General features: G+C 49.0%; 2 protein-coding genes across 9 annotated transcripts; one reads left to right on the top strand and one right to left on the bottom strand.

Annotated features, from left to right (window-relative positions):
- The first annotated feature begins 343 nt into the window (after nucleotides 1-343).
- On the top strand, nucleotides 344-11,280 carry ACTR8 (actin related protein 8). Its single transcript, XM_017668847.3, has 13 exons — nucleotides 344-559; nucleotides 1,827-1,997; nucleotides 3,187-3,297; nucleotides 3,933-4,037; nucleotides 4,272-4,445; nucleotides 4,938-5,031; nucleotides 5,248-5,380; nucleotides 6,593-6,746; nucleotides 7,497-7,592; nucleotides 8,082-8,222; nucleotides 9,100-9,364; nucleotides 10,047-10,210; nucleotides 10,984-11,280. Exons 1-13 carry the CDS (start codon nucleotides 437-439, stop codon nucleotides 11,125-11,127), a joined length of 1,875 nt encoding a protein of 624 aa, XP_017524336.2. The 5' UTR covers nucleotides 344-436; the 3' UTR covers nucleotides 11,128-11,280.
- IL17RB (interleukin 17 receptor B) lies at nucleotides 2,969-26,327 on the bottom strand. Of its 8 annotated transcripts, XR_005061584.2 has the most exons (13): nucleotides 26,210-26,327; nucleotides 24,475-24,499; nucleotides 23,607-23,747; nucleotides 22,203-22,330; nucleotides 21,643-21,769; nucleotides 19,816-19,863; nucleotides 18,291-18,433; nucleotides 17,862-17,927; nucleotides 16,832-16,931; nucleotides 15,636-15,782; nucleotides 13,968-14,512; nucleotides 3,336-3,406; nucleotides 2,969-3,190 (listed from the first exon to the last, which is right to left on the bottom strand). XR_005061584.2 is itself a non-coding variant. In XM_037019295.2 (12 exons), exons 1-11 carry the CDS (start codon nucleotides 26,267-26,269, stop codon nucleotides 13,998-14,000), a joined length of 1,500 nt encoding a protein of 499 aa, XP_036875190.2. In that variant the 5' UTR covers nucleotides 26,270-26,327; the 3' UTR covers nucleotides 8,145-8,260; nucleotides 13,968-13,997. The 8 variants fall into 8 exon arrangements, 7 of the variants coding, with proteins under 7 accessions (XP_036875190.2, XP_036875195.2, XP_036875194.2 ...); XM_037019295.2 differs by lacking the exons at nucleotides 2,969-3,190; nucleotides 3,336-3,406 and adding an exon at nucleotides 8,145-8,260; XM_037019300.2 differs by lacking the exons at nucleotides 2,969-3,190; nucleotides 3,336-3,406 and adding an exon at nucleotides 24,958-25,727 and having other exon boundaries at nucleotides 11,503-14,512; nucleotides 24,475-24,873; nucleotides 26,210-26,326.
- Nucleotides 26,328-26,479: the final 152 nt, after the last annotated feature.

Genomic DNA, 26,479 nt, shown 5'->3' with positions numbered 1-26,479 from the left:
GTAGGCAGCTCCGGGAGAGCTCCGGACTGGGAATGTGTACTTGGGAGTTACCGTTCCCATTAAAGCCGTGAAGCAGGCTAAAGTCTCCGCAGAGATGTAGAGAGGAGCCCGACTCCAGAAAACCCCGACGCTGGGGCTCGACTGCGCACGGCCGTGCAGCATGACACCGGGAGTAGGCTGGTGTCCGGGGGCCAGGCGACGCCGCAAACAGGCCCCAGCCGCCGGCGGGCCCGGGGTCAGCGACCCCCGCGGAAGCGGTCCCCACCCGCCGCGCCCCACTTGGGCGCCGCCCTCCCGTCCTCCCGGCAGGCCCCGCGGCGGCCGCCCCCGCCCTCCCGGCCTGCGCGGGTGGGTGGGGACTGCGCCTGCGCGGGACCCCCGGCTGGCCGCGCTGCGGGGCCGGGAGGCGGGAGGCTGTCGTGTGCCCGGCGCCGCGATGACCCAGGCGGACAAGGGAGACGCGGAGAACGGGAAGGAGAAGGGCGGCGAGAAGGAGAAGGAGCAGCGCGGCGTGAAGCGGCCCATCGTGCCGGCGCTGGTGCCGGAGTCGCTGCAGGAGGTGCGGGCCCCCGGCCGGGGTGGGTCGCCGCCGGTGCCCGGGGACGCAGGGCCCACGGCCTGCCGGGCCCTCCCCCTCTTTCTGCCGGGAGGGTCGGGCCTTTACCTTCTTCAAGGAGATGGAGGTTATTTTGAATGTAAAGGGAAGGAGACACCGTTTGGTCGTTCCCTATCCACTCTAGTACCCGTACTCAAGCTTATCTTAATAATATCCAAGAAATGATGTGTGGGATAGACTGGCTAGATTTTATTCAATATGTAATTGTTAAAAAATATTCGTCCACATTTTGGAAACCTGCGTTGACTACCCCCAGAGCTTCCAGATCAGTGTGCGGCCTGTGTGCCTTCAATGAGGTCCCTTCACCCCAGTCTGCTGGACGAATGTCTGCAGTAGCACAGGAAGGCTTGAGGAAGTACCGTTTAACGCTGTGCCATGTGAGAGTGGTGCATTCGGCAGGCAACTACTATCCAGTGTGCCATGCGCTGGGCATAGAGTAGTGAATGTGACAGAAGCGGTTCCTTCTGACATGAAGGTGTTGGTTGGAAGGGCAGACAGTAAATAATTACAGGGGTTACAAATAGCATGTATAGGAGGGGTGATAGAAGATTATATTGCAGGGGGACAGGCTAACCTAGTCTGATGACATGTAACCTCAGACCTGAAGGAAGGAGTAAGATTTAACGGAGAAAGAATGTGGCAGGCAAAGGGCATTCATTGCCTGTGAGAAGGCCTGGAAGTCAGCATGGTGAGTTGAGTCAAGAGACATCTAGATTGGTTAGGAATAAAGAGACTGACAAGGAAGTGGCTCTGGAGTTAAGACAGAGAAGTAGGCAGGGTCTTGATCTTGGAGGTTCTGGACAAACCACATGAAGACAGACATTTCTGTTTTTAGTGGGCAGAAAGTTCTCTTCTGGCTGGGACTTTGTCCTTGTCACCATGTACTCAGTGCCCCTGGCACAAAAATGCCCGATAATTAAAAGTTAATTTGCACTGGGTAATTACATGGTTTCATTCATTGAAACCAACATGGGTTGAGCTGCGTACTAGGAGACAGATCCTGGGAACGCAGATACACAAAATGTTTGCAGTTAGGCAACAGTGATGGAATGCTTCTCAAAGAACTCCTTTTACTGAATTATTTGGATACCTTTGAGTCTGATAATCATGGGAAACTAACTTCTTAGTCTAGCCTATTACCTGTATGTTATTTAACTTGTGACCTGCATATTATTTATTAAGGTCACTCTCCCGTGTTTTATATTTGCAGCAAATTCAGAGCAACTTCATCGTCGTCATACATCCAGGTTCAACGACCTTAAGGATTGGTCGCGCCACAGACACACTTCCTGCCAGCATTCCTCATGTCATTGCGCGAAGACACAAGCAACAAGGGCAGCCCCTGTACAAGGACAACTGGCTCCTGAGGGAGGGGCTGAATGTAAGTCAGAGGTGGGGGACCTGGGAGCCCAGCATCGTTTCCTTGGGAGGGCTTAGACATCAAGTATACACAGGAATCTTTAATAAATACCTGCATAGATTTAGTGGCTAAAAATATTATTCAGGGTAACAATGAATGATTTTAAATTATAAAGAAATATGACAAGTAAATCAAAATTCTTTTCTAATTCATCAGTATGCATTAAATATCGATGGTGATCTTTCGTGGAAGATACACAATTGTTAACTCACTTAAAATGATGCATTAAGGTCTCTATGAACTGCCATATTTTTTCTTCCCTATTTGCAGTTTAAAATGAGCTCATATCTTCAATCCGTAAGCAAACTGAATTGCTATAATAAGCATTTACTGCCGTTATAGATCACATCATAACTTAAAGGCAAAAAAGTGTATTTCCCTTCAGTTAGCATTTACTTTATCCGATTTTGCAGATGGTGATTATCAGGAAAATTTTTCATGAGAGGTGTTAAAATATGTATATTACATCATAATCTACTTAAGTTTTAAATCCATTTCTGTAATTTTGATAGTAAGCATTAGGGTTCCATTGTTCAGCATTACTAGCAGACTGCTTACATCTGTTTCTAATCTTAAATAAAACTTTATAAGACTCTAAAATCCATTTATATCTTTGGATCTTATAGCTCTACTTTAGGGCATAAATCTCAGGAATAAAAACTGATAGGAAACCAAGAAAAAAACATTTCTGCAAAGATATTTATGGATATGGTCTTTACAAGTAATAATAACTTGAATAATTGCTGATTAAGCAAAATAACACCTGAAGGAGCGTAATATTGTTACAAAATTGTAAATACTGAGAAATACCTGGATGATTAGAAGTTTCTGAAGTACTTTGTAAATATGAAATAGCTATGTGCTGATTAGTTTTATGAAAAATTTTATCAATCAAAAGTCACTTTAGATTACAGATTTTTGCAAATAGTTGGTTTATGGTGAGGGTTCCTTTATGAATTTTTTGTTTATAAGTAATAAAAAGTTTACTTTGAATTCTCAAGGTTAATACATATGACAGAGATTAAGGAAATGCTGTGACTTGTTGATAAGGGAGCATTTCCTCTTGATGGATTAAATTAGTAGTTTACCAAATTGCATTCTTTTTTCACTAAATCATTTGTACTGCTCATCTTCATTCCTTTTTTCGCAGAAACCTGAAAGTAACGAGCAAAGACAAAATGGCCTTAAAATGGTGGATCAAGCAATATGGTCTAAAAAGATGTCTAATGGTACAAGACGGATTCCCGTATCCCCTGAACAGGTTCAGTCCCAACTCTTTCTTTAGATTTAGTGACTTACCACAACTCTTACATCATGATGCCATTCACGTGCTCTCTCAATTTCATTATGCAAATAAAAGATGGGATTTCCTTAAAAAAAGAAGAAACACCATTCATAACCACCTGCAGAGTACACAAATCAGCATCACAAATGATTAGGCGAGCCAAATAATTGAAAAGGTGGTGTTTATTGTGGCAAGCTGATGAAAATTTACAGTTTACCTGAGGGTCTTAGGTGTCTAATTCCAGAATCTCTGAGGGGAGCCGTATTTTTAACCTCATTTGTCATTTCGATAACATAAACCAACACTACTGGGAATGGACATGAGTTGGTATGACCTAAATGTGTAATCGGCTTTAAGCAGAGGGCATTATTAATTTTGGATTAACTGAATCACAGCCTAGGTGTTAAAATCCTGGGAGAAACCAAGATTGGAAAAGGACAAGAGAATCCTTTTGTGACTAGGCAATGTCTTGCAAAATACCTTGGATTTGTGTTTAAAGTTCAAACTGGATCTGTTCTGTGAGAGAGGAAAAAGGAGAACTCCTACTACATTCTCCCACCTCCTTTTTTCCTTGAATAAATAGAGAATCTTCTCATGCTCTCTGGTTTCAGGCACGCTCCTACAATAAGCAGATGCGACCTGCAATTTTGGATCACTGTTCTGGAAATAAGTGGACAAGCACGTCTCATCACCCTGAGTTCCTGGTGGGAGAAGAGGTAGGGACCTCTTTACAGCGCCATTCTGCTTCTGGTTGTTTCCCAGCAGCCACAATCCTACTTATAGGGCCACATAGTCACACTGGCCCCTGAGATGTTAGATATTCTCCTCTCACCATTTAGTACAGTTAGCAAATGTTAATCGTAATGTCAGGCCGTAGGTTTTCAAATGTGAACCCAGAAAAGCCTGAGAGAAGAGTTTTAATAATGTATTCATCTCTCCATCTTTTCTAGGCCTTGTATGTTAATCCCCTGGACTGTTACAGTATTCACTGGCCTATCAGAAGAGGTCAGTTAAATATTCACCCAGGACCTGGGGGTTCCCTCACAGCTGTTCTGGCAGATATTGAAGTCATATGGTCTCATGCAATACAAAAATACTTAGAAATCCCACTGAAAGATTTAAAGGTGAGCGTGGATTATCTTTTAAGATTCTTGGTCAGTAAACGTACACATTACTGAGTTGGTTCTAGTAGAGTGTCCCTTGTGTTCTTGGCCCTAGGATGTTCCCAGTATCTTTTCTGCACTGAATTCCCCTCTCGTGATTTCTCTTTTTCTCGTTTTGTTTGTCTCTTCGGTGCCTCTTTACTGCTCGGCCATCAGCAGGTTTGCACATGTTTATGTCTTCTCTCTGGACCTTTTTCACACACGTCAGTTGTCTTATTTTTCACTTCACACTTTTAAATAATTCAGGGAGAAAACAGCCCACAGAATTTCAACATTGTGTTGTTGTTGTTTTTTTGTAAAACTCAAAAGATAGAGAGGTTTGAGCTTTTTATTCTGGGCATCTAATGATTGCTGACCTCTTTTTGAGAAAATCCTCTGAACACAAGTGTGAAGTTTATTTTGTCCTGGCTTCACTGCTCACTGTCTTACCTTTTTTTTCTTTGTTCTTTTTAGTATTATAGATGCATCTTGTTAATTCCTGATATCTATAATAAGCAGCATGTGAAGGAACTAGTGAATATGATCCTAATGAAGATGGGCTTTTCAGGTAGGTCTGATATTCCAGTGAAATCCACTTGAATTGAGATAGTTTTCTTTTTCACTGACAAAGTTAATCTAATTCAATACTTCAGTGAAATGCTTATTCTAAGAGGATCGGCGATGCTTAGACGCTTGCCCAGAGGCTCTTGGGCTTTCACTGATTATTTGTCTCAGGATTCTTACTGCCCCCCAGCTGAGCGCGCCTCTGCCTCTTGTATCTCAGGGATTGTGGTCCATCAGGAGTCCGTGTGTGCCACCTTTGGGAGCGGTTTAAGCAGCACGTGTGTGGTGGATGTTGGAGACCAGAAGACCAGCGTGTGCTGTGTGGAGGATGGGGTCTCTCATCGGAACACGCGGTATGGGACTTGGGAGGAGGCATTCCCTGCCTGTCCTTCCCTCAGTCTATTCAGCTCTAAAGTGTACCAGGTAGAAGGCCTTTTTTGGTAAGGAAGTATATAATCAGAGTTTGTGTAAGGCACCAGGAAGATCATGGAAGTGCCAGTTTAGCAGGGCTGTGGAACAGCTGATCTTGACTCTTCCCGCTGGGACTCTTTAATGTGCCTTCACAGCAGCAGGTGGCCCTGGGGGTGTTGTGTGCCCCCCACGCTCATTAGCTCCGTGTCCTCTGCGGCCTGCTGCAGTAGAGTGCCAAGCTTCATGTAGACAAGTCATGTAGGAGCAAGTAGGTTCTCAGGCCCGAATTCTCCAGCTAGCTAGCCTTCGGGGTACTGCTTGTCTCATCATAATTTCCCGTCATGTGAGTGATAAGCAAGTTCGTGGTGGCCATGTCCCTTCAATACAAGAGTTAGTAAGGTGGCTGCCAGGAAGCAGTCCGCTGCCTGCCCTTCCCAGCATGGGTAAGCGCGCTCAGGTAGCGCACATTCTCTCCTCCCGGGGTGGCTTTTTCAAGACGTTTTAACTCTTCCGGTCCCTCAGTAGGTAGTTTCAGTCTCAAGGTGTGGAAACACATATAAAAGAGAGCCCAGGCAGTCCGCTGGAAAGGGAGATCCCCAGCCTCCCGCCACAAGTTACAGTGCGCGCCGAACCCGGGATCGGGCACCCAGGCTCATCCGGTATCTGTGTTCTACTGCCATTATCACCAAAGTGGGGAGACAGCACCGGAGCCAGGTCTCCCGCCACTCAAATAACAGCAGTGGCTTTCCCGAATCAGAGCTACTCATCTAGTGGATAGTATTCTCTAAGATTTTTCACCCATAAGTTTGTCCTACACCACTGCCTGCCATCTCTGTACACTGGTGAACGTAGTCGAATGGCTACCATGTGGGAAACATACCGACCCAGAAATGAGCCGCCTTTATAGGTGTGTTTCCTGCTCCTTGGAGACCGCAAACAGCGCGACCGCCTCTAGGCGCGTGCCGCTGGGTTTGCTAGAGGCAGGTCCCTTTCTCCCTCCCATCCATCCTTTCCATTCTTTCATTCCTTAATTTACTCCAGTAACAGACATTTCTGGAAACTTGCCGTGTTTCACTTTGCCTGATTGCGCTTTTGAAATACCTCTGCACCTTCTTCACCAACAGATTATGCCCATCTGCCCTCTTCTCCTCTAGGCTTTGTCTGGCGTATGGAGGGTCTGACGTGTCAAGGTGCTTTTACTGGCTGATGCAGCGCGCTGGGTTCCCTTACAGAGAATGCCAGCTAACAAATAGAATGGACTGCCTTCTTCTGCAGCACCTTAAAGAGACTTTTTGTCATTTAGATCAGGTGGGGAGCAAAACCAAAATTGCTGGTTATTTTTGTTTTCAGGAAAAATTTAAGGTATTTAGAAGGCAACCGAATTAACTGCATCATGGTATGCTACCCTTTCAACCCGTGCCGATAGGGCCTGGAAGCTGAGGCTCTTAAGGAGTGCAACTCTTTGGTAAGGCCAGAGCTGTGAGGATGTGTCTTAGGCTCTAGAAGACATGGTTAGTGTCTTCAGCAAATCTCTCTCTTGAGGATCTGTGATCGTTCTGATAAAGGATGAAGGTAAATGTTCGGCTGTGATGAATAACAGCAGGCAAATATATAGGCACAGACATTTAATGACATGGCATCTTTCGAAGCACTTTCTCAGTGTTGTGAACATTTAGTTATTGCATATGGCTTACCGCTACTTTGTGCTTTTTGTTTTTGTACCTTTTTCGAGTAATAAAATTCTGAATAAAAAGTTTGAGAAGCAAGACTGGATAGCATTTCCCATTTGTATTGAGGGAATTTGTTGATTGATTTGGGTCCTTGCATTTGTGTTTATCAATAATGAAGAAAATACAAAATGCAGGAAATTTCAGAATTGTTAAAAGGGAAGCAAGGTATGGTTGAACTCTTGTTTAATGAAGTTCCAGGGAGACTGGTAGAAGTTGTAGCAGAGCCTTTTAATAGGTGAGATGTAGGTGGTTGAGAGACTTAACTGTAATTTGAAGAGTTTGCGTGTACTTTTACTGATTCACTGACAGCGTCTTTTCCTGGAATCAGGACATCTCTGGGCTTCAGGACCATGAGTTTCAGATTCGACATCCAGATTCCCCGGCCCTACTTTACCAGTTTCGATTAGGAGATGAAAAACTGCAGGTAACAAATGGGTGTATATTTCCTGGGTAGATAGAAAGCCAGCCAGGTGCAGTCAGACTGAGAGAATATGTACTTTCTGGAAGCCTCGTGGGGTCAGAAAGTCAGCCGGTCATAGATACGCACTATCCCAACATTTAAGCCACTGCGTACAAATTAGAACAAATTTGAGAACCATCTTTTTGATTAGCCGCTCCGTGGCTGTTACTTAAGGAGAGAGGCACCATTTTTTTAGGAGTAATAAAGGAGGTTAATAGGCACTGACTGTACATTTGCTTTGAGATCTTTTCTCTGGTATCATCTCACCTGTTCAGTTGGCTGACAAGTGAGCTTTCTGGCCTCTTGTGCACTGAAGAAATCGTGCTATTCCCGAAGGACACTGACTGCTTACACAGTCCAGCTTGCAGTTTTATTTCTGAAAGAACAGAACGTAATGGGTCGGTTTTTTCAGGAGGCGGTAACTTGGGCTGTTGATTCCTCTCCCACGCACAGGCTCCGATGGCTTTGTTTTACCCGGCAACATTTGGAATCGTTGGACAGAAAATGACAGCTTTGCAGCACAGATCGCAGGGTGACCCTGAAGACCCTCACGATGAACATTACCTGCTGGCCACGCAGAGCAAGCAGGAGCAGGTGTGCAGTAATCGGTGTGAGAGGAGATGGTTTTGTCCCTGTAGGAGAAGTTAGCCCATGATTAATGGAGCGTCGCAACCACTGCGATCTGATACCGTGCTAGAGCTGATGCTGTTTTTAGAATTGGAGATGAAATGAAGCCTAAATTTAAAATCTGGACAGACATAAATTTATTCAGCAGGCATTAATCCAATTTTCAGAGTATTAGTCGACACATTTTAAACTTAATTCAGTGAAGATACTTCCCTTTTGGTATATATTGTTTACCGACATTACCTACTTTTGAATATTTACCCCATAGTAAGTATTGATAGTAAAATCTCACTTGTTTTTTGATGATAATGTGAAAAGTATGGCATAAGCAAAGAGCTGAATTCCTTTGTCCAAAGCTATGTCTGATGGCACAAAGTCAAGCTCTTATCTGGTAATGAAACAGCAGGAATTCATGCAGGAGAGAAACGGGGGGTTGTAAACCTTTTCTAGTCTTTGTTCCTGACCCAAAGGCGAGCACGAAGTAGTTAGATAAGGTCTGAAAATGAGGATTCCATGGCAGCCACTGACTCAAGAATCCCACTGAAATGCTCCACTTTAAAACCAGCTCAATAGGGAACGCCCGTCCATACTGCCGTAATACCATTTCTAAAATCCGAGCGGTAATACTAAGGTTCTGAGACCGGCGTGCCTGCCAGTGTCTGCGTGGGAGTTCCCAGTGCGTCCTCATCTGTATCCTACCTTACCCTCCCAGGTTATCCGGGAGTGGGCGCCAGGGCTTGGTCGTAGGGTGGGGTGGGGGCGGCTGAGATCTAGCTGGAGAATGTCAGCAGTATTCTGTTGTAGGCACACCGCATCCCTGATCGTTCTTTTGATTGACTAACAGTCTGCAAAAGCTACTGCTGACCGAAAGTCTGCATCTAAACCCATTGGGTTTGAAGGGGATCTTCGTGGCCAGTCCTCTGACCTTCCTGAAAGACTCCATGCCCAGGAAGTGGATTTGGGATCCTCCCAGGGCGACTGTCTGATGGCTGGCAATGATTCTGAGGAGGCCCTCACTGCCCTGATGTCCAGGAAGACGGCCATCTCACTGTTTGAAGGGAAAGCTCTGGGCCTGGATAAAGCCATCCTGCATAGCATAGACTGCTGCTGTAAGCACATTAGGGGAGCTGGGGGTCAGCAAGTAAATGCATTGGGTCAGGTTTAGGGTGCATTTGTGCAGCGTGGCGTATTCAGAAACTGTCAGGCACCTGTGTTGTCAGGCACCTGCGTTGTGCTAGCATTGTCAGGTGTTGAGAGTGGGTTCCCGGCCTGGTTGGGCACACAGCCCAGTGGAGGAGACCACAGTAAGTTAAATCATCACACAAACGTGACATCACGACTGTGGCAGATGCTGTAGAGTGCTGCTGACCAAGCTTGTCATGGAGGGATTTGCCTGGGGGTGTTTACTAAAGAGGAAGAGGTATGGAGGGCAGAGGCAGAGAAGGCTTTCTTGAGGACGAGCCACCTGAGAAGGATCTGGGGGGTGAGTGGGGGTCAGCCTGTCACGGATGGAGTGACATTCCAAGCAGAGGATGAAGCCTGCGTGAAGGCCGGTGTGGCTGGGAGGCGGGGTGTGAATGGCGGGCCTAGTTCTGGGAGCAGCAGGCTAGGGGCCAGGATGGCAGCACGCCCACACTTGAGCCCTGCAGGGTTCCTCAGGCTGCGTTGTTAGGGATGGGCCGGAGGGAGCTCTGAGGGGCTCGGCAGGTGTCCGGGCAAGAGACGATGGGGGCTTGGCCCCGGGTGGTTGTCACGGGAAAACGTGTGGAGGGGATAGCCTTGTCTTTTCAGCATCTGATGATACCAAAAAGAAGATGTACAGCTCCATTCTGGTGGTGGGAGGCGGTCTGATGTTTCATAAAGCTCAAGAATTTCTGCAGCACAGAATTCTCAACAAAATGCCACCTTCGTTCAGGCGAATTATTGAAAACGTAGATGTGATCACAAGGCCCAAGGTGGGTTGCTCGTGGTGCGGGCTGGACTGTATGTAAATGAAATCAGCAGTGATTATTTCTAATTGTAATTATTTGGACAGATAAAATACTGGGAGGCATGGGCTTTTGTCTGGGGGGTTCTTGAGGACTTGGGGCAGGCGGAGAACTTTTTCGGTAGGTCTCGGATGTGGCTAAAGAAGCTGCGGACTAGGGTGTGGAATTCTGCCTGGCATTCCCTGCTGTGCCCACTGAACTAGCACCCTGACCTCTGCCTGTGGGGGGCGGAGGGTGGGGCAAGGAGCCAGAAGAGCTCCATTTTTGCCTGTTAAGAATCTGCTGCTGGTCCCTGGACCAGATGATGTATAAGGGTGTTTTTGGTTTGAACTAGCTTGAAGCATTAGCCCTGGAATTCAGAAAGAGAATGTCTCTCTGTTTCATGTTACAGTTCCTGGGAATGTGTTTATTTAAATTTAATCCTGAGGGAGGCACTATGGGATATATTTTTTGCACCCAAACTTCAAAATAAGTTACTCCCTTATGTTCCTGCCCATAGGGCCTATTTGTGGAATAATAGTGAATGGTGGCATTTTCAGCCACAGAAACTAAACAGTTTTCTTGTCAGCTGGAGCACAAAGATGGCTGTAGTTCATGGTCGGGCAGGATGGGTCTTGAATGAAGGTTGGAAATCTGGCTTCTTAGGTACTGACTCAGCCGGGCTTTTCGTACCCCCAGAGTCAAATGAAGGATTGTATGTCTTGTCTGCTTTAGCCAGAATGCCTTTACCACTCCCCTAGGACATGGATCCTCGGCTGATTGCGTGGAAAGGCGGGGCGGTGCTGGCTTGTCTGGACACGACGCAGGAGCTGTGGGTTTACCAGAGAGAGTGGCAGCGCTTCGGTGTCCGCATGTTGCGGGAGCGGGCCGCTTTTGTGTGGTGATGGGGGCCGAGAGCGGCACTGCCCAGGACCCGGAACAAGCCTCTCGGTATATAAGACTCTTACGGAATATATGTATCTTAACATGTTGGTGTAGATATCTGCTCAAGTTTCATGGCAAATAAATGAATTTTAACTTTTATGTTAAGGACATGAGACTGACGCGAAATTATAAGCTGTTTTTGTAGTCAGGATGTTTGAGAAGGAATATGAACTTCCCCCTCGATGGTTCACTCCCCGGTGGTAGATGCTGCTATCAGGCGGGTCTCCAGCGGCGAATCCTTCACATAAGGTGACCTCTGAGTGTCATCAGCTGCTCTTCATGCAGCCACGAGGGGTGCACGTGGCTTGTGTTCCTGAACCGCGGGAACCGTTCAGTCGTGCCGTTGTCTGTCTCGTCCAGTACTGCAAGCACACGTCTGGTCCGTGCGTGCTCTTCACCAAATGAGGGGCGGGGGGGCACTCATTTTCTGTTGGATTACAAAATAAAGATTGGGGGCCTATTCAGGCCTAGATTTCCAGAGGCAGCTTTAAGGTCTGACTGGCATTTGTTATCCAATATGCTCTCGGGTAGGCTTGGGGAAAGAGGGGTTTTTTTTGTCAAAAACAGCAAAATGAAAAAATGTACTTTCTTCCTAAAGTCAAACAAATGGTGTAGGTATGATCTAGAGTTGACTTGGGTTGCACAGATAAACACAGTGACTGCTGTGCCCACCGCCGACTTAAGCACCAAGCCCCCAGTGTTCCCTCGCCCGAAGAAGCAAGCGGAAGCTTTTGGAGCTCTTCGTGTTTAGCAAGATCATTTGGCCTTAGTCTGTGAGCTCTGACGCAAAATTAAATACAGCTGTTCCACCAGAGGTCCAGGCCTCCGTGAAGCCTTCTGAGCCCCTGGCCTGAAGAGAAGGCATTGTCTGCAGACAGGACTCAAGAACCAGTCAGGGAGCCCAGCCTGGGGGCCCGGGGCCCAGGGCGGACTGGGAGAATGCCCGAGTCCCACCATTCCCTGCTAGGTACCTGCTTCCACCGCCTTCCTTCTCAGCGACTGGAGACGGGAGTGGGGTTGGGGAAGAGCGAGAAGCAGGGATAAGAGATGGCGGCCCGAGTGGAAGACAGAAAGAGTAAGGAAGATCAGAAGCCTTCAGACATGAAATGCTGGTACCGGAACATTCTGCATAAACAGGACCACCCTACACATTTGCTAAGTAGGTTAGGAACAAAAAAGATTCACCAGTGTAACAAAATCTTACCTGGCTAGTACTATTTGGGATGTGTGCCTTCAATTTGAAAAGAATTTTTTAGTTTTTGAATTAAACAAAATACATAGTATTCATTTTATGTTTTGGGGTTGCTTCAACACAATTTAGTATTGACTACCTACTTCCAAAGGCGTAAGCGTTGTTGTTTATAATAGTTTTTCACAGCATAGCATACTGCTCTTACTAGTGTCAGTGTTGATTCAGAGGAAGTCGGTGTCTGGTCCAAGTTTTGACGTAAGCCATGTCCATCTTCTGTTACCAGCACTTACCAGCACCGTGAAAACTGGTCATGACAAATAAGTGACCTTTACCACATTAAACACACTGCCCCAGCCGTTACTAAGTATCTGCTTATCAAGCTGGACATGGTGAGTTTTTAATACATGCTGCTTTATTTTGGTTCTTACCCATAAGGCATGTATTTGTAGAAGCATGGCCCTTTAAGGATAATCCACAAATTCATTTTAAGTCATCCACCCAAAACTGACCCACATTGTAGAGCAGATTAAGTATTACACTGTGTGAAAGCCAAACATTCCTTAAAAAGTATGTATGTTAATATAAATAACCTTTTGGTGACCCCTGTACTAGGAAAATGAAGCTTTTATAAAAGTAACAAGTTGGGGAAGACTTAAAATACTACCATCCATCTGTATATGTGTAACTGGTAGTTTTTTACTTAAGTAAACCATTATAATTCGCTTAAAAACACAATTACCTCAAAAGGGCTAACTTCCAAACTAACAGGAATGATTCTTGTTTTGAACATGAAAAGTTGTGTAGTAACCAAGAAACTGAACTCTGATAGTGACCTAATACATGACTTTCGACACAAGTAGACATCAGGTCTGCAAGTGATGTGTCTTGGGGTTCGTGTCAACAGTGACCTGTACAGAAGTCATGTAGGACACGGACCTGGCTCAGACAGGGAAGGCCCCATGCAAATCCCAGATAATACAAATAATTACACACATGCCAGGTCATCTGGTCGGCAAAGATGGGTTCAGCTTATTGCCTGTTTTTCTTAAAGATGTGTGTTGCAAAGGGTTTTTAACCTATGAAATTATTGAATAAATTAATAAGGGCTTCTTAAATTTGGTATTCATTAAACTTACATGTTACAGAGCTACACAGTTCTAGCTACAGTGCAGTGTGTGGACTATTCCGGAGCGGATATTCAGCGGGAAGATGGTCGATCATGGCGTTATCACAACAGTTAACAATTCTGCATCATAAGTATTTTTGGTTTGCAGGTATGAAGTTAGCTTTATAATTATAAATCTAGTTTCCATTCTCTAGTAGTACCATCATTAGTAATATCTGTAGCAATTCTGCTGGCATACAGTGCCTAATCTAAGGCCTATGTATTCGTGTATGAATCCTGCCTATTGCCAAAGCAGGTGTGTGTGTGTGTGTGTGTGTGTGTGTGTGTGTACACTTACAAAACAATCCTCTGTACGTGTGTGTGTGTGTGTCGCACTTACAAAACAATCCTCTGTACGTAGCCCATACAGGAAGCCTCAGAATCACCACAGATGCTTTGTTCCCCCTGTAACGGGATGGGTAGGAAGGCTCAAGGTCACTCACTTCTCGTGGGTGGGCTGCAGGGAGGAGCAGCTACTGTGGCGGGCTCACAGCCCTTTTCCCAGCGGCATGCTGCCTGGCACGGAGAAGCTCTCGGCAGAGAGCAGCAGCGTCCTTCATGAGGCGGTACTTGGGGCAGACTCGGAGTGCGTTGTAATCATCTTTGGTATCAGCCTCTCTGAAGTGGACTACCATGTATTTGTGGAGGTGAATCTGGCTTCTCAGGTCACTGCAGAAGAGGTTAAAGGCGAGCGGGAACAGGTCTTGAGAGTTGCCACAGGTTTCATCACACACAGTGTTGACATCGTTGGAAAGAAGGAAAATGACTTTATCCACTGCTGTGTTCTGTGTCGTGAGCCACTGCACCGGGCCTATCTCGGCTATTTTCTTTTTCTGCCACTCTTCAAGGATAACCTCACTTCCACAGTGGTCTCGGAGAAATTCAGTGAAATAGCACACTGTGTGATGGAAACATATTTCCGATGGGTAAACCACAAGAACCTTAATGGGGGGCGCCGATGCAGTGGGGGAGGAAGGCTTCATCCTTTCTGTCAGGGGGAGAAAAGCATTTGTTACCTATGAAGAGCAGATAGCAGGCTTTCACTCAGCCATCGCTCCTAAATGAACCTTTGCAAAGGAGCCCAGCTCAGCACCCCTGCTGTTACTGCCACAAATGGAAATACCCTCATGTTCTTTTTGAACACATCACCTGAAACACTGATGCTTAAACCTTAAAGATGCTTTAAAAGATATATTTTCTAAGCCCCTACCACTAAAGCATTCCCCTTAATCAAGCCATTATCTTTTCAAATAAGTTTATAGAAATTGTTTAGGTTTAAAGAACTTTGATTAGGTGGGGTGTTGTGATTTTAGACTAACTTTTAGTGCCATATACAGGGAAGTGCCTGACCACTGCCCTTCACATTACATTTTGAGTTGATTCCATTTAGTAGTTCCATCTGCCACCTGCAGGTGGTTTCCTTACAGTTCCGTAAAGTTAAGTGGTCCCTACAGAACAGACTGTAGAAAAAATAAACTCCTACAGGCTGATGTCTATCCCCTACATAGACGTATTCCTGAGGTCAGAGTTGTCTCAGCTCAGATCATGGTACTAATCTTGTTCCATCTGCAACATAACAGAAGACTTCAAAGGCTGCTTTTATATTTTCTTTTTTCCATGTGCAGAAAAGAAACAGGTCTTCAGTGAGCTTCCCTCTAGCTGTGTATCAGTATAAATACCTGGGTTTCTGTATTGAATTCCTCAGTGTTCTAGAGTTGGAAAGGTCCTTAGAGCATGTGACTCCAGTAAGCGTTTCACACCTTGGGAGATTTGTTTTTTTGAAATAGGAACTAGCATAGAATACCTAGCCCAGGCAAAATGCAATTTGTTTTAGCTGTCTTTTGCCCATGTCTGTACCTGCAGGTATCTCAAGGGTAAACATGAAACAGGTGATAGTCACCAGGTCTAGAGATCTGAGCCTTGCTTTGCTGTGTTAGATGGCATCCAGCGATTGCCCCAGTCTTTTTAGGGGAGCTCTAAGGCAGTAAGTTCTATTTTACTCTTGCCGAATGCCAAAACGTGATAGCTTCTAGAGGGATCTCCTTTAAAAAAAATTCAAAGGGTCATTTCCTCATTCAGGTTTCTTGAAAGAACTGAATTCTATCCCTTACCGTGCCTCCACATTAGGTAGATCCCAGCCGCCAGCACCCACGTGGCCGTCAGCAGAGCTACTGAGAGGAGCGGCAGCCAGCCGCCCGACACGCTTCTGCCTGGGAAAAACAGCTCAGTCACCTTCAGGAGGACACTGACTGTGTGTCCTGTTTGGAAATTAACACTGTCACCATGTACCTTGTGGAAGTTTAGATCCCTTCAAAACCAAGGGTCAGTAGGTCTTCAGGGGGTATGCAGACTGGTGTTTTTCTACAGTGTCCAGATTGTTCATTAAATTCTCAAAAGGTATGGGGGACCCAGGCGGTTAAAAAAGGTCTCTAAAAGCACTTTGGTTTCTCACTCCCAGTACACACAGGCATTTTCACTGTGGGCACCAGAACGTGCATTTTTGTTACAACGAATTAATGTTACTCTGGGTGCAGTTACCTAATACATACTATGCACAAATGCCATTTTTAAAGGCTGTTTTGTTAGGCTGACAAATGTGGCGCTCATGCCGCCCCGACAGGAGTGTCCGTCAGGTGAGCTCAGGCACACAGCAGTACTCGGGAATCCCCGGGCCTGCGCCCGCACAGAGGGCAGGATTGTTAGGCACCTGGGCCGTCCTCAGTTGGCGTGGCCGACTTGAAGAATAACACCTTCCAACTTGTGACCCACCCCTGGGCTACTTCCAGAAACATTGTATTTGTCCATCTGTAAAGAAGGTATTCATATCTCTAGGCCCAGAGAGACATTTCCCAGCACAGGCTGCTCTCAGGCATCAGTAAGCTGTGTCTCTTGCTGCCAGAATTCCTAATTTCTTATGCAGATGTTGGCCGTGTGACTATGTCAAGTTACAGCAGCAAATGGGCCGGGCCCCTGAGACCCACAAGGAAACGAGAGTGCAGTGGGAGACATGCTCTCAAATACACGATCCTTTCACGCCAGTGACTTTTCAGCAGATTCTTGCGGCCCTTTGCACGTCCATTTTGCAGTCTTTATTTCTTCCCCATGTATATATCCTGCCTCAGAAAGGATACTGAAGTGATTTTCTAAGTAAAGGGTTCGTTCCTCTCAGCTCACAGGCTCTCTGGCACAGCACGGCCACCTTCCTCTGCACCCCAGCGCCCCGCCAGGCAGGCAGGCGCTCTCTCCCTCACACTCCCCACAGGCACCCTGCCCCTTTAAACATCCTGTGGCAGTGACTGGCACTTACTGTTATCTGGAGGGAAGGGGACACCTGCCTGTGGGCAAAGCACGACAGCTCCTTTGCGTCGGATGCAGTCGTTGCCGCAAGTCTGGAAATAGGGGGTCAGCTGTGGGGAGAGGAGAGGTTCAGGGAGTCCCCACCACACCTGGAGCAAATAGTGTGTATGTATCTCTGCATTACTTCTGCTTCAGCCAAAACTCTCCCCCGTTTCTAGCATTATAATAGGACATTTTTTTGTCTTAGTCACACTTCTGTAATAAAATCCTAAAATCCAGACCAGTGACCCAAGCCCAAAACACCTTCTGTGACTCCTGGGTTGTGAATTTAAACTTTGTACATGCTGCTCACCTGTTAGTTTCCTTATCTAAAATGGTGAGATCATTCCTAGTACATATACAAATACTTCCTCTTAAAAAACAGAGCGGTAGAGCTCCTGTTGACATACGACTTCCCTGGGCCTAGGAAGTCTGGTTCCCTGGAAAAAGGGTGCAGTCATAAGACGCGGAGAGCGTCAGCTCCCTTGACGTGTCCGAGCCTTTATGTTCCAGGGAAGGAAAAGCCAGCACTCCTTAGCGCTCGGGTGTGGCTGCGTCCCTCTGGGTCCTGCCACTGCCCTACGTCATAGACTCAGAATTGCAAGAGACCTGAGAGCACCTGCTCGTCCATTTTCTGTTTCCCAGGTGAGTGCGGTAGCCTTGCGAGGACAGGCAGTTGGCTTTCAGAGTTCCTACACTAATTAGGAACCCAAACCTGATTTTAAATCCTCTGTCGCTTCATATTGCAGGTAAAATTGAAAATAAAATGGTACTCCTATCTCTGAATTATTGTGAGGCTCTGAGATAGAAATAGAAGCACTTGGGGAAGGCAGCAGCGGGGCCGTGACCGCACGGCCAGCTTCCTGGGTTCCCTGCGGTAGGTACCGAGGGGGTCCCCGTTCCCTCGGTGTGAGCCTGCTGCAGGGGCCGGCTGGGAGGGGCTCGCCAGCAGCGGTCAGTCATTCTCCTGGCCCCCCACCGCACCCCACGGGGACCTTCACCTGGACTACGGCACCTTCGCTTTCCCCGCTCACTGGAATCCCCACCGAAGTTCGAGTCAGTCTGTCCTGCAGAGAAGTGAGACCAAGAATTATGAGCCATGCGAGAGAGAAGATCGCCGACTGCCAGGGAGGAGCTGCCCGTGGCCGGCGTCCAGTCCGTCAGGCCGGGTGGATGAGGGCTCATTCCATACCCTGCCGCCTCTGCTCTTGGTTTCCTACTGCATCCTCACCAGGGATGCTCCCAGGGCCTGGTTTTTCTCTGTTGAATTAACGTAGCCCAGCACATTCGGACAATAGACTGTCCCGCTGTCTCTCTCCGAAGAAAGCCTGTCCCGGAAGTCCCAGAGTGCCTGCAGTTTACTGCGGCAAGGTTAAGGAAAACTGGAGGTTGAGGACAGAGCTGCTGTTAAGGAAATGAGGGGAAAGTACCTCTGATACGTAAGAAAGCCCAAGTACACTTTTATTTTTGATGAGAGCCATGTAACTGTTCCCAAGGGGACTGGTTGTAAAGTTCACTTCTACTGTTGTCTCATTCTTCTTGCAAGCAGTGATGTGCGGGTCCCACAGACTTCCTGCGCATTGAGAGAGAATCACATGACGTTGCAGACTCCCCTTAAGTCTCCAGAAGGCCGTGACAGAAACGAATCTACATTCTCAGGCACCGATCTGAGGGAAACAGACTCCACCACACACTGTCCTGCTTATTTCTCATTGCTCCCAGAATCCCGGATTACCTGCTGCCCAGGAGTTTGGGGGGGCCGTGTCACTGCTTTGCTAAAGCAGCTTCCCTAGGCCGGAGGTGGCGGGAGGCACAACCCGCCTAGTCTCAATGTCCGTTTTGAGGTGAGGGCTGGGTCAGTATTTCCTCCTTTCCAGGAGTCACAGTCTAGGAGACACGTCTAACGTCACAGAGCAGGTGAGCTGAGGGTCAGGACTGCAGCAGCTAGAACATTCTGAGTTCCAGGAGCTTCATCCATCACACCAACCTGCCAGCTTCACTGAATGGGAACGAATAAGGAAATGCCTTATAGCTTAGGGGAGACCCTAATTAGGGCCGCTCTACATGAAAAGGCCATTTCGCTCATGTGACTTGCAAATCGGCACTACAGTGGTTTGCAGGGCTATGACACGTGACGACCTGTGTACTCTTCCCATCTAGGGCCGTTTCAGGCCGTAGCTCAGAGCTGTCTTAAATTCGGGTCTAGGACCGACGGAAGGTGCTCAGAGCTCCTCCGGCCTGCAGTGTGCCCCATACCCCATCTCTCGGGGAGGCGGTGAGAGAGGAAGCCCAGGGCTCCAAGTCAGCCTTCCAGCAAGACGGCAGTCTGCCCAGGTACACAGCGATGCCGTGTCGGGTAGGGGTGCCTATTCCCCCAAACGCCCGCAGCCTCCTTAGCATCCTGAGGCTGTATTACCCAGAAATTCACACAAATCCTTGGAAATTGGACACTGGGGATGGAGAGTCCAGAAGGGGAGGGGCAGACCCTAACAGTCTAGCACGTGAGAGAGGAACCCCTATGAAGCACAGGTGAGAGCATGCTTCCACGTCATCACGCTAGCAGACACTCCCTCCTTGAATGTTTGCTCATCAGGACAGAAGGTTCTCGGGGCCCCCATGCCATAGGCCAGTGACACGGGTGTCTGAGCAGGCAAGGCCTTCGACCGGCACCACTCTCAGCACAGTTGGAGCTGAACGGTCAGCTTCTCCGAAGGGCTGGGTGTTTTTCTCTGGTTGTGGCTCACTGTGTAAACCTGGGAGTCTGTCCTTCCCTGGACAGGCTGCTTGGTCGCTGGGCACTGCACTGGCCGGGGATCAGCCTTCCCCAGCTGTGCGATTTGGACACATAATTCCCCCTCTCGAGGGCTCAGTTTCTTCATGGAAAAATGGATTGAGCTGTATGGCTCAAATTATGAGTTTATTCTAGTAACAGAAGTAAATTCTGTATTTACTTACCTGCCTCAATGCACCTTTTTTTGTATCTCATTACGTGATCAAGGCAGCCTGGAAATTTGAATAAAGTTTTTACATTTTAGAATAAGTTATCTCTCCACCTCCTTGCTAACAAGTCTACACATACATAATGCTCGCCATACGTACACCAAGCTGCCAGGACATTGAAGACATGAGCTCAAGATAGCAGGTTTAAATGGGATGCTAACATTCTACTGTTAAACAGATTATCTACTCAAAGTGATAACCAGTCTAATTTAAATACAGCCTTTATCAAAGAGTATCTGTGATCCCCAGGAGAAGACTTAAACCATCCTTTAAAAATGAGGTTTGGTAATAGATATATAAATACTGCCCCTTTCAGGAGGTGGATCTTCATGCACCCCCGTGTCCCCCATCCCAGGGTGGGGTACACTCACTGACTTGTTTGTAAAAACAAGAGTAGGGGAAGAGGAAAAAACAGTGAAGTTACACAGACAAGCCTGGCTGACACCACCTAACCGAGTGACACGGGGAGACACCAGCAGTGGTGGTGTGTGGGTGTCTCCCACCCTGATAGGATGTGATGAGGGCACCCACCCACCTCTGCAGGATTCTCTCCCCAAACCCACATCCCCAGTTAAATCATGACAACAGATGTCAGACAAGCCCAGACGGGGGGCATCGTACAGGACGCCTGGCCAGCCCCCAGGACAGCCAAGGTCGTGAAGAACAAAGACTCAGAAACTGTCAGAGGCCAGAGGAGACTGAGGGGACATGAGATACTGAATGCAGCTGGGGCAGAGGGGACAGCAGTGGGAAAGCAGGTGAATCAAAAGTCAAAGTTAGTTAACAGAAACATACCATAGTGTTGACCACTGCACCACAGTAACTTGTTAATGATGAGGGAAGCTGGTGGGAGGTTATGTGGGAGCTCTCTGTACTATCTGCAACTTCCCTGTAAATCTAAAATTATCCCCAAATAAAATGTTTATATTTTTAAAATGAGGTTTGGTCTCATCAGGAAACCTGGATACTATTGTATAATAAATGGTGCGGCACCAAGAGCCTCGTGGACCACAATCCCCAACCACAAGGAATTGGAAATCGCCCCATGTGACTTGGATGCTTCACCGGAGGCAGAGACAGGTGTGCGGTGAGAGCAGGTGAGCCGGCCTAGGTGCAGGGAGCGCGGGAACTCCACACACCCGCACTGTCCTGTGTCGCCCTCTCTACAGCCCTGTGTGTGACAGCGCAGGTGGGATACTGGAGGTCTGACTGGGAGCTATAGCGCAGGGAAGGGACTCAGTGTGGTGCCACCCTGCCTCTCACTGACAGCTGGGGACGAGCCCACCAGAGTCCCAGCATCCTCAGAGACCCAGCTGCACGTTGTTAAACAACACAGCCTGTTAGGCAGCTGAGACTGGGACAGATATTTTGCATCATTGACAAAGAATGGCTAAAGCCATTGATCAAGGACCAGAGTTTGAATGGCCAGCTTCACTTTGACTACATGGTGACCCAGGGCAAGTTAATTGATGCTCACAATCCCTTCAGCTGTAAAATGGGGCTGTCCCACTGTGGGGGAGTCGGAAGCATCGGTGCTGTGATGCATGTCAGGTCAGGCGCTCAGCACAGGGCCTGACCCACAGCAGTGGGCTTCTCCCCACATTTGGTGACTCTGGGCTCTCGGCCCCTCTGGGTGAGGTGAAGTCACTACCAGTCCTGCTATAGGTGAAAGAACTAAGATGCTGTGTCCAGGGTACCCCAGCTCCTCTGCTCCAGACGATGCACCCCAGGGCAAGCACCCAGCAGGACAGAGAATGGCAGCAGAACTGGGAAGCTTATTACCTGGTGAAGTGAAATTCACAGACATGGAGGGGCTGTCGCCATCCATGTTTGCAGTGGGGATATTATGGGCCCCGATGAAGTACAGCGTGTCCGGCTCCACCGGAAAGCCTGTGTAGGAAAACGCCCACTGAAAGGCAAAGCAGGAACCCCTGAGTTTCCAAAACACGCAGGGCAGAAATGTCATACCCCTCTGTTCTGCCCTTGCCATTTACAATCTCTTTCCTTAACCGACAGCTGAGCCTGACACTCTAGGCCCGTGTCTACTTAAGGGGATGAACCCCACACTTTTTGCCAGTGTTAACTCAGAGAAGTGTCAAATTTTAGAGCCAGGGTATAATTTAAGTTCAGCTCCCTCACTTGGCTCATGGGGAAACCAAGGCCCAGTGATGCTGATGTGCCCAAGGCCTACAGCAGACAAGGGGCCCCAGATGGGATGGGGGCGTCCTGCTCCAGGCTCCACGTCGTGGCTGCTCGCCCGCCTGTGTGCGCACGGCAGCCGACCTCCCCAGGCCAGGGGCCGGGCTTCAGCCACAGTTCGCCAAGCGCCTCCGAGTGCTTACTTTGCCACCAGAGGGTCTGGTTTGAGTCTGGAAGGCCTCTGTGTAATTGCACCTCACGCAGCAGTAGGACCGGACCTTGCTTCTGCTTGTCACGCAGACCTTGGTGGCCTTCAGCAAGAGGATGCTGGCTGCAGAGATGGGCAAGAGGGCAGCTCATTTAGCACGTGCTATGCAGCTGACTGGATGCCAGAGTTTACATGCAACACCTCCGCTCAGATTCACAACAGTCCAGACGGTAGGTGCCACCGTTGCCCCGGGTTTACAGATGTGGCAAGTGAGGCTTAGGGCATCTCAGGGAGCTTTGCTGAAGCTGACCAAGCCCAGCAGCCCTAGAATACAGATTCAAACCCTAAAGGCCGAGCTCTGTCCTCCTCACAGACAAGTCTCAGCTTCACAGGGACCTGCAGAGCTGACCCTGGCTCTGCAGCATTTTGGGCCTTCGAAGAGGAAAGGCCTCCAGAACGTCATCACGAAGCCACGCCTGTTCTGGCTGCGCCTTGCCCATGCGGATCCTCTCTGGAGAGCCCTTCCCTCCCCTTCGCCACCTCCCCAAGGCCCACCACCCTCCTGCACTTCTAGTGTAAAGTCCTGCCCCCTCCCACTTGGCTGAGCACCCCCACCCACCCCAGCAGAAACTGCAGCCGACTCAGCTTAGGTTTCCTGACCAGAGGGAATTAAACTGAATTTAGCATGTGGAAACCACAGATGGGGGCTTTAGGACCCCAGGATTGGCACATGGGAAGAACCCCCGAGCTACCTTGGGGAAATGCCAGGATTTTCATGAGGCCGTTTGGGAAGTGGTGCCGTAATCACCTGACCAGCACTTTGCCTAAACTGGGGCTCATCTCTGGCCTTCCCTGTTTCCTCCCATGGATAACACGGCACACAGAAGGGCACTGACCACAAGCACACCCCCGATGAGCGCTCACACTCATGTAGCCAGTGCCCAGGCCCAGAGACAGCCAGGCGCGCCCCCATCTTCCTTTCAGCCACTCCCCTCCCCAGACGAGTTGTGGTCCCGACTCCTAAAGGCCCAGAGTAGTTTCGCTTGTCCTGCACTTTGTTAATGGAGTCACGTGGTATGTACAGTTACAGGTGCTCACGCAAGTGTGAACATGTGGGCTCTTTTGAACTGGCTTCTTACATCTGTGAATATACTCATCCGTATTGTGTGCAGCTGTGGGTCATTCATACTCATTTGTGTTGGATTCCATCATGTGATTTAGGCTTTTGAGTGCTTTCCATTGTTTGGCTGTTGGGAATAAGGCCGCTACGAACATCCTAGTATGTGGCTTTTGGTGCATATACTCTGTTGGGCTGGAGTGGAATTAATGGGTCCCATAGTCCGCACATTTCTGCATTATTAGGCACATCAGGACTTACCTTTGATTGATGCACACTTACCATCTGCCCGGAGTACCCAGCTCACGTTCATCAGAACTGAATAGTCCTCTGTTGTCACATTGCTTTTGACGGGTTCCACTCGGAGCTCCCGCAAGTCTCCAGGGGTCAGAGCGTGTTGGGCCATCCACTCTGGGGACGGGCCTGGGAGAAGGCAAGACTGCCCCTGACGCCGTCCTTCCGGGCCCGATGCGCTGCCATCTCTAAGTGACCCACCCTGACCCGTCACTCATTCACGACGCATCCCTTCCTCCTGCTGAGGCAGGCCAGGCACGTCTCAGGGCTGCTGATTCATAGCCAAGGTGATGTTCAACCGCCTGGCCCCACCTGCAGAGCACATGGGCCACTCCAGGGCCAATGCACGTATGCACGCAGTCCGTGTACTGGACGTGTTATGAGGGTCAGTCCTGCCCTCCCCGCACCTCGGCCTGGACTCCAGCCAGCTGCCCACATGACTCCCACCTCCTAATCTGAGAGGGTGTCGTCTCTCCTCCAGCTTATTCTGTCCACCCACGTTCCCTGGGCATGCTTCAAACACCACCATCTCCTTTAAAATACCCACTTCCTGTTCCTGTGACTGCGTGTGGCCTCCCTCTGCAGCCCTGATCTCCCTCCGAGGGCGGCCAGGCTTCGCTCTCCACCTGGCACAGCCACTCCTGCCCTGCCGGTGCCCCTCCTCCTGGCCGCGAATCCAGCCCCTCTGAAACACTGGAGCTCTGCCTTGGCCACACAGGCACCCCCTGCATCCGCTGAGAGAGCAGGGTCCCCGCTACACCTGGTCTCCAGCGACCCCCACCTGGAGCCAGCCCCCTAAATGTCCAGCTGGGCTTTCAGTGTAAGGCCCCGGATACCCATTCCCTAGCCCACCTACCGGTTTCGGAGCCACACTGAATCGTCTGCAAGATAGAAAGAAACCAGGTGTCATGTTGAATGCTGGCAAACCACAACCTTCCTTTGCCAAGTTAGACAAAACACCATCTTCTTCCTTAAATGCATGTATAAGTGAGGAACACTCGAAAGAAAGACTGAGCCGGTTCCACTCCACAGTCTGGGGGAGACTACGTTGCCCCACTGTGGGCTGTGATCAAGCCTGCTCATCACCTCATTTAAAGTCCAGCGGTGGATCCCCACCCTCTGCGCTCAGCCTCCCGGGGTACAAGCCGTCCTGAGGGCCCCTCCACACTCTGACGTCTGCCTGCCTGTAGGCCTTCCACGTGGTCTGGAGCACTTTCTGATTTTCCCCAGGTGAAGGCCTGCCTGTGCTAAGAAACTGACCAGAAGAACGTATGAATGCAGCCCTCGGCGCCGTCCCATGTCCTTTAAAATAGTCCTCTTCTAGTACAGAAGGACTCACCTGTGCCATTTAGGAACTTATAATGCAGTTGTGATTTCATCATGTTATCTTTGTGCAATAGCTTTCAAAATATAACGTCAGTGTCCAAGAGAAGCCAGAACTAAATCCTTTGGAGTCAGCTGCTCATGTCTTTTTAGAAAAAAAATAATTAGTACCTTGATTTGGAATAAAACACTAGGGCCTCAAGTATTTAACATGCAAGCAGCAGAAGTTCCAGTGACAAGACCCTATACTTAAACCCACCGTCCTTCTAATCTGACCCCTCTCTGCCTAGGAGTTCCCAACCACCCTGTAAGACAGGAAGACTTTCGATGGTTTGAATGTCTGGGTTTGGGTGAAATGGCCAGTTGTTTTTCTCTGGCTTTTTAAAGCTGACCTCCAAGGGATACCGCCATACATTTTTTAAACAAGCCACCGTAGTGGGAGCTAAGTTCTTGTCAAACGGCTGTAAGACAAGTTTTAGAAGAAGCAAAGCAACAGCTATGAACTTTAGGGAGTTCGGAGTTCGAGCTGTTGGCCTTACAGCAATTATGGCAAAGGCGTGTGAATCTTCCTCCAGGGGAAAAGGCCAAGGAGGGATAGTAGCGGAAGACACCCAGCTCAGTAACGGGGTTTGGCTTTCCATAGCCATCAGCAGGTACCCGCCGTGCTTTTATGCTCTGTGCCGCGGAGAGGACAGGGCTATAGTCTGCAGTGATGTTGGGGGGACGAGCTTTTTCTCCTTTAGTGACCAGAGGATTCCCTCATTCCTTCAAGGCACAGTGGGAAACCTGCGGGAGAGTTCCCGAGGGAACCAACACATTATGAATTAAAGTGGCAAAGTCGGCCGTTGGAATAGAGGTAGTCCTGTGCCCAAGGTGAGCACACCTCACGGCCCCAGGCACAGTACTGGGCCCCCACACTGTGCCAGGCGCTGTCGCTGTTCCTCACTAGACCCTGGGGAGTTAAGTATTGTTTTCGTTTTACAGAAGGGGACACCGAGGCCCAGTGAGAGTAAATGACTCAATCAGCAGCACACGATGCATTTGAGCCCTGGTCTGTCTGATTCCCACGCCCCTGACTCAGGCAGCCTGACGCCCGGTGTCTGTCTGGCCGGGCCAGCTGGGCTGCCCCAGAGGATGCTGACGCGCCCCCTCTAAAGTGTCCTCAGCCTTGGAGAAACATGAGCCGCAGTCGCGACGGACGCCGTCGGGGTCCGGGGTCCGGGTTCAAGGGACGCTAACGCAGGTAAGGGACGCAATTGGGGGCTTACCGGCTCCGGGGACGCTGCACCCCAGCACAGTGCGACCAGGCTCAGCAGCACTAGTGACATCGCAGGGCCACCGCTTGGGGCCGGACCAGCCTCCGCCGCGCTTTTATCCCGGGGCCGGCCCCCGCCCCCGCCCCCGCCCCCCCCAGGGCTCCGCCTCCCCGGCGCCGCCCGGGCCCCGCCGCCCCTCCCTGGGGACGTGGAAGCGCCCCGGCCCGCGGGGCTCGGGGGACCGGCGGGGGCGAGCGGGTCCGGGGCGGCCCGAGCCCACGT

This window comes from Manis javanica, chromosome 3 (genome assembly GCF_040802235.1).
Source record: "Manis javanica isolate MJ-LG chromosome 3, MJ_LKY, whole genome shotgun sequence".
Taxonomy (NCBI): domain Eukaryota; kingdom Metazoa; phylum Chordata; class Mammalia; order Pholidota; family Manidae; genus Manis; species Manis javanica.
Note: the sequence above shows the minus strand (reverse complement) of the source record. Positions and strands in the feature narration are given on the sequence as shown.

What these genes read in the sequence shown, in the direction of transcription:
- ACTR8 (XM_017668847.3), top strand. Translation starts at nt 437, where the DNA reads ATGACCCAGGCGGACAAGGGAGACGCGGAGAACGGGAAGGAGAAGGGC. An exon ending in TCCTGAGGGAGGGGCTGAAT is followed by an intron (nt 1,998 to 3,186) that starts GTAAGTCAGAGG and finishes CTTTTTTCGCAG; the next exon opens with AAACCTGAAAGTAACGAGCA. An exon ending in AGTTCCTGGTGGGAGAAGAG is followed by an intron (nt 4,038 to 4,271) that starts GTAGGGACCTCT and finishes CATCTTTTCTAG; the next exon opens with GCCTTGTATGTTAATCCCCT.
- IL17RB (XM_037019295.2), bottom strand. Translation starts at nt 26,269, where the DNA reads ATGTCACTAGTGCTGCTGAGCCTGGTCGCACTGTGCTGGGGTGCAGCG. An exon ending in GTGCAGCGTCCCCGGAGCCG is followed by an intron (nt 24,500 to 26,209) that starts GTAAGCCCCCAA and finishes TCTATCTTGCAG; the next exon opens with ACGATTCAGTGTGGCTCCGA. An exon ending in AAAAAGGTGCATTGAGGCAG is followed by an intron (nt 18,434 to 19,815) that starts GTAAGTAAATAC and finishes CTCAATGCGCAG; the next exon opens with GAAGTCTGTGGGACCCGCAC.